The following is a 6,787-nucleotide window of genomic DNA, read 5'->3' on the forward strand; positions in this document are numbered from 1 at the left end:
AAAGCGTAACCCCCAAACATAGTATACAATTTTTTAAAAGATTTATTTGCTTATTTTAGAGAGAGAGAGAAAGCAAGCAGGGGGCAGAGGGAGAAGGAGAGAGAAACTCAAGCAGACTCTGTGCTGAGCACAGAGCCCAACACGGGCTTGAATTCACAAGCCTGAGATCACGACCAGAGCCAAAACCAAGTCGGACGCTTGACCGACTGTGCCACCCGGCACCCCTATACAATGTTTTACAATGAAAAATAGGGGGGAGACTGGGTGGCTCAGTTGGTTAAGCATCTGCCTTTGGTTCAGGTCATGATCTCAGGATCCTGGGATCGAGTCCCGCATGGGGCTCCCTGCTCAGCGGACAGTCTATTTCTCCCTCTCCCGCTGCCCCTCCCCGCTGCTTGTGCGCTCTCTCTCTCTCTCAAATAAATAAATAAATAAAATCTTTTAAAAAATGAAATGAAAAATAGGAAAGAAGCCCACAACCTACCTGCACTTGTACTTTTAATAGCAACTCTTTTGCCTTGAATTTCTCTAGAACCAGCTCAGAGCCATTGCTGATATCATTTTATCTGATCCCAACAAGAGCCCTGGGATATGAGGAGAGGAGGCCTCTTTGCTAGGGACCCCAGCAGATGAGCTCTGGCAGCTCGGGCAGTGTGGGTTCTGGCTGGTTCAGGCTGGCCTCCCTCCTCCCTGTCCCCACTCCCACACACTCCCAGACTCGCATGGGCCTAGGAAAGCCTGGGAAGGCACACAAAGCAAGGCCCGGCCACAGGCTGTAAGCTTAGCTCTCTCTTCCACATAGCCTCCAGCTTCTCAAATGTGTGGCTGTTTATGGGCTTCTGGAGGGGGCACGACCTGTGGAGTGGAGCCCCAGAAAGGTTTCCACTCCATCTCGCACCCTGACCCAGAGCACTCCCCAGGCGTCTCAGACAGGGATGAAGTGGGGTGCAGGCTCAAGTCTGGAAAGACAGCATCCACTCTGAGTCTTCCTCCTTCTTGTGGTCCACCAGCGGACTCGTGTACCCATTCACCCACCCACCCACCCACACACACACACACCTCTGTTCACATGTCCCCATCCGTGATGCCCTTCTACACTGCACAGCCCCCACGCTGCTCTTCCTGTCACTGTCACCTGCCGCTCGTCCCAGCCCACACTCACCTGTGAATGGCAGCTCACTTTTTAGGGGTTCCTACCATGCTGCCTACCATGACATAAGAGCCGTGGCGTTGCCCAGGGCTCTTGCTGGTGGTGGAACTTCCCCAATAGACTATTAGTTGGACCCACTACCTATTTCAAACGCCAGCGTCTTGCAACATCAGGAAGCAGAGCGTCTCCTAAAAAATGCTCAGGCCGTTGAGAGCAAACTTTGAGAAGGTGTGAGTGGCTCGCCGGAGATTTTTCTCCTTGCAGTCCTTGTTTGCCTCAGTTTAATCCAATCTGTTGACAGGCATCGCTGTTTTCCTTTTAAAGAACAGGCGTATAGAAGTAAATCCTAGAGGGGCGCCTGGGTGGCACAGCGGTTAAGCATCTGCCTTCGGCTCAGGGCGTGATCCCGGCATTGTGGGATCAAGCCCCACATCAGGCTCTTCCTCTATGAGCCTGCTTCTTCCTCTCCCACTCCCCCTGCTTGTGTTCCCTCTCTCGCTGGCTGTCTCTATCTCTGTCGAATAAACAAATAAAATATTAAAAAAAAGAAGAAGTAAATCCTAGAAAACCAAGATGAATATAAGTCTTCTTGCTAAATTTCTGGCTTTTGGAGAATCAGATTATATAATAAAACTTGATGAGAACAGCAGGTACTAAAGTTTTAGAACCTCCTGGCTGGGAAGGTCTCATCTGGAATTTTTTTGGCTACCTTGAAACAGTAGAACTTCACCCTGCAGCACTGTACAGTTGCACTAGCAGCATCCAAGAAAAACTAGGTTTTGTTCGTGATCACAGAGGTTAGGTGCTATGAAAAAGTCCCTTGAACGAGCGTACCCCTGGCCAGCAGCTGGAGTTACTCAGAATCCTTTTGGAGCCTCCCTCATTGTTTCCAGGCATTCCAGGGAGCTCCTCCAAGCCGTCCGTGTGAATGGCATCTATTCACCCAAATCTGAGACACCTCTGTGTGGACTTGCAGAATTTGCTGCATTGACAGTTGAAATCCTTAGGCTCTTTGTGCGTTCCAGAATAAGGGATTTAACATTTCTTGCATAACTCTTGATGGCTCTCACTAAATATCAGCTGGGAGCGTTTTCCACTCGTACAAAATCTCTCCAGTGTTCAGTTATCATCTGTGAAAGGGTCTGTTTCTAGGCAGATTGGGCAAACAAGCCAAACACAGATGCCAATCTAATGATACGGGCAAGTTTATTCCAACCCTGCTGGCAGAAATCTGTGCTCTTTCAAAGCACACCTGAAGGCTCTCTGGCGCCCTGCTGTCCCACCACGGGTGACACAGGTGACGTGCCGCTGTCCCACCATGAGTGACACGAATGCTTTGAGGTTGCCTGATTCTTTGGGGTGAGCCCACCCGGGCACCTCTCTCGCAGATCCCCTGGGGCACCAGAGATGGAGAGAGCCACCCACTGTGACTTGCACTTTGCTGTAGCAGCAAAATCTGTTATTCAGAACCATGAGAGGCTGTGGACTCTGGGAAACAAACTGAGGGCTTCAGAGGGGAGGGGCTGGGGGATTGGGATAGGCCCGCGATGGGTATTAAGGAGGGCACGTATTGCATGGTGCACTGGGTGTTATATGCAAATAATGAATCATGGAACATTGCATCAAAAACTGGGGATGTACTGTATGGTGACTAATATAACAAAATAAAAATTATAAAAATAAAATCTGTTATTCAGAAAAGCAGTTCTACTTTAGAGGCTGGAAATTAGGAAAACATAGACTCAATCAAAGGTTTGTGCTGGCGGCATCTCGGGGAAAGGAATTGAGAGATCGCCACAGCCTCCAAAGTAAAGGAACCATCAAAAGCTCTTTTCCAAGTGGAACCTGTCCTCACTGTGCCCGTGTGTCCTTCGTTCAGCTAGAGCGAGCCAGGTGCTCAGGGCTGCTTCCGTCGGTCACCCCTGGGACTGACTGGATCCGTACGGAGGTGGGGAAGGGGGGTGGTCTTTTCTTCACTGATTTTCATGATGAGGGGCCATGCACTAGTTTGATCAACTGATGGGTGTGCTTAGCAGTGGCCCTGGGATGGTCTCAGGAAGCCTCGGGAATATGCAAGAGGACATTGGAGCTGTCTGCACTCTTTGCTTAAAATTAAGTTTAACAGAGATGGGCACCTTCTCTACTCAAGAAGGATGGTGCTAAGTTGCAGGAGTGAAAGAGTAGGGTGAAGTACACAGCCCTTTACCTCAGAGAGCCAGTGCCCACCTCACACACTTCCATGCATACCCCCTGAATACATACCCACCTCCGGAGAGCTCTAGGGTCACCCAGCATCCCAGGAAGGGGAGCTCCAGGGCAGTCTGGAGTAGAAGATCAGAGAGGCTGTAAGAAACAGATGGGCTGGGGCGCCTGGGTGGCTCAGTCGTTAAGCGTCTGCCTTCGGCTCAGGGCGTGATCCCAGAATCCTGGGATCGAGCCCCACATCGGGCTCCCTGCCCCGCTGGGAGCCTGCTTCTTCCTCTCCCACTCCCCCAGCTTGTGTTGCCTCTCTCGCTGGCTGTCTCTCTCTCTCTGTGAAAGAAAGAAAGAAAGAAAGAAAGAAAGAAAGAAAGAAAGAAAGAAAGAAAGAAAGAAAGAAAGAAAGAAAGAAAGAAAGAAAGAAAGAAAGAAAGAAAGAAAGAAAGAAAGAAAGAAAGAAAGAAAGAAAGAAAGAAAAGGAAGGAAGAAAGAGAGAGAGAGGGGAAGAGAGAAACAGGCTGTGCCAGTGACATCCACTGAAGAGGGGTTTTGAAAATCAGAAGATCCAACAGGACAAGGAGGAACAAAAGCACAGAAACAGGAAAACACCAAGGATGTTAGGGAACAGCAAGAGCTTCTGTCTGGAATATGAATGGGGAAGTCGGAGTCAGGGCAAGCAGGGCTGAGAATGCCCACTCGAGCTTCCGGGCCACTAGTGGGGAGGACAGGGCCCCAAAGGTCACTGAGCAGGGCTGCGGCTTCAAGGAGATGCCAGGTGACCAGCAGGGGCCACACTAGGACTAGGCGGGGGAGGGGGGGCTGCCCAGTGTTCCATCTGCAACTCACTCTCGTTCGTGTTCACGTCCAGCCACCTGACAGCTGTCTAAGAGAAACAAAGTAACAGCCGTCTTCCCAGCTGTCAGGTGACATCTGTACTTCAGACACATCAGATAAAACCGAAACAAGACGCTCTTTAAGCGGCACGTGCGGTCAGCCAAGGATAACCACTGTCCTCCTCTTTTCCCCTAGAATAACCCCAGCAACAAACTGGTGAGCACAAGCAACACCGTGACCGCAGCCCACATCAAGAAGTTCACGTTTGTCTGCATGGCCTTATCACTCACGGTAAGGAGAGAGACCGCAGCACGGTGCGTGGGTTTTGCAAAGCGGGCACTGGCCATTTTAAAGGGGGGAGTGTTGTATTCCATCCCGCGATGTTATACGAAATGAATTAACCACCCAAAATACGAACAGTACCCCTTAGGAGGTCGTTGAATCTAGGAATAAAGGGTAGACCTCTGGCATTTCCAGGGACCTCTGACACGCTGAAGAAAGGCAGACTTTGCCTTTCATTTTAATAACACTCTTGTCTTACCGCGTAACTTCTGACCTCATTTTAAACATCCAGGGTCAAGTGTATAAACATCCCTGTCAGTCTCCAAATTTAGTTGGTGTTCCTTCAGTTACCCCAGTAAAAGTTCCTTTCCCAGTACACTTACGCTGCTGCCGTGTCCTGTCTGCTTGCCCATCGTTCGGTACGTACTTAGCCCAGGCCCCGCGTCCCCCGCGAGGATGCAGCTGTGGACCTCCGCAGATGGCACTGCGCTCTGTGCACAGCCTAAGTGACAACACCATCCTCCCTCCGTCAGCCCCCGTGGGTGATTTCAATGTAGAAGATACTGTTCAAAAAACATGGGAAAAATATGTACGTGGTCTATAACCCAAAACACATGGTATATAGTTTAAGGTTGTTTATAATAACAAAAAAAACCACATTTATAAACAAACTTGCATTGTAGACGATGCCCTTTGAGTTCTAAAGATGGAGATGACAAAGAGGTCAAAAGAAATGTAGGTTTTTGGTTTTTTTAAGATTTTGTTTATTTAGAGTGCGCTGGATTGTGGGGGGGAGGCAGAGAGAGAAAATCCCAAGCAGACTCCTGCTGAGCGCAGCATCAGACCAGGCAGGGCTCGATCTCATGACCTTGAGATCATGACCTGAGGCAAAATCAAGAGTCGGACGCCCAACCAACTGAGCGACCCAGGCACCTGGAAATGCGGGTCTTTTGAACTCCGTTCAGTTTTCCTTGTTTGTTGTTGTGGCATCACATTTCCTAGTAAGTCCTGTAGAAATTCTCTGTGTGTAAAGTGCAAGTGTGTTCCAGAAACGCCGGGGGTGCGCAGCTCTCATCATCGGGGCAGAAGGGCTGGTTACACTGATGAGAGGCTCTCGGGAGCTCTAGCCCCTCTTCCTGTCATCACAAGAACCATTGGCTTGATGAGCCCTGGGAGTGGTCCTTAAAATCGAGCCCCACACACATTTTAAACCTTCAGTGGCTATTTTCTCAAAGCCCACAGCTTCATCTTTGGTCCGCGGATCCCACACCTGAATAGGTTGTAACAAGGGCCACGCGAGGCTGATAGCCTGTCACGTCGTGCATCGTAACCTTGTGTCCTCAGCGGCCCCTTTGCCACAGCCTGCCCCTCCCTCCAGTCCATCCCTCCTGACACTGGGGGAGGGGCGCAAGGAGGGGCTTCAGGAGCATCTTCCGGTGTCCCATCACCCAGGAGGAATCTCCGATAAGGCGCCTGTGTAGTCGGGACAGGTTACCCCAGGCAACCTTGCTCCCCTATTTGTGTTATTTCTCTATGGTGTGCAAGTTTTTCCATAGTTCCCTAAAATATTAGGAAAACAGTGAGCAGCCTTGAAACTGTTTAAAAGAGTATTTTAGAAAAAGCCGAGAAGGTTTCTATTCCAGGAACAGACCTCAGCTTTTGGAGACGATGGGAAATGATTGGAAGTCAAAAGTTGAGCCCAATCAGACGCCAGGTTCTGAGACCTGGGCCTCATCCCTCACTGAACGCCAGAAGCCTGTGGTTGCCACTGGCTCTGCGATCCAGGTCTGACCTTCTCTGTCTCCGCTCCCTCTAGTGAAACATCTTCCCCTGGCTCCAGTTGAGTTGGACGGAGGACTTCGCCAGCTTGGTTTAAGGCTATTCCTTCTCTCGGTCGCTGCACGGCCAATAATCTGCCCCTCTGAGACAAGCAACTGGTTTGCTTTGAAGTGGTGATGATTTAGAAAAATGCTTAGATTTCCCATGTAAAGATTTTATTTATTTCATTATTCTAATCCCATCCTCCTTCCTGTAAGTGGAATACGTCAGGGTAGATTTTCCCCATAGAAATGGAGACTCAGACTCCTTCACTGGGAGGAAACTTGGAGACAACCAAGTCAAAACCCTTCGTTTCTTCGGAAGGGAAAGGACTCGGAGAGGATCGGTGAGTCGCCCGGTCTCCTGTAATAGAACCAGCCGGAAGCCAGCCTTGCAGGCCCACTCTCCAGGCCCTTTTGTCCAAATTGTGAAGCTTCCAGGGAGTAGCAACAGCTGTCTGGCCCTGAACCTCCAGACGTGGGCACCATGCTTGAAATGGCTGTT

At 50.0% G+C, this 6,787-nt stretch overlaps 1 protein-coding gene across 1 annotated transcript in view; it reads left to right on the forward strand.

The window, feature by feature from the left end:
- Positions 1–6,787, forward strand: part of ANKH (ANKH inorganic pyrophosphate transport regulator) — a 129,896-nt gene that overhangs the window by 97,497 nt on the left and 25,612 nt on the right. Inside the window, exon 8 of the mRNA XM_008689920.2 lies at positions 4,379–4,474. Coding sequence (XP_008688142.2) covers positions 4,379–4,474 — 96 coding nt within the window. The remainder of the gene's footprint in view (positions 1–4,378; positions 4,475–6,787) is intronic.

Source organism: Ursus maritimus, unplaced genomic scaffold (genome assembly GCF_017311325.1).
Source record: "Ursus maritimus isolate PB19 unplaced genomic scaffold, ASM1731132v1 scaffold_15, whole genome shotgun sequence".
Lineage (NCBI taxonomy): Eukaryota > Metazoa > Chordata > Mammalia > Carnivora > Ursidae > Ursus > Ursus maritimus.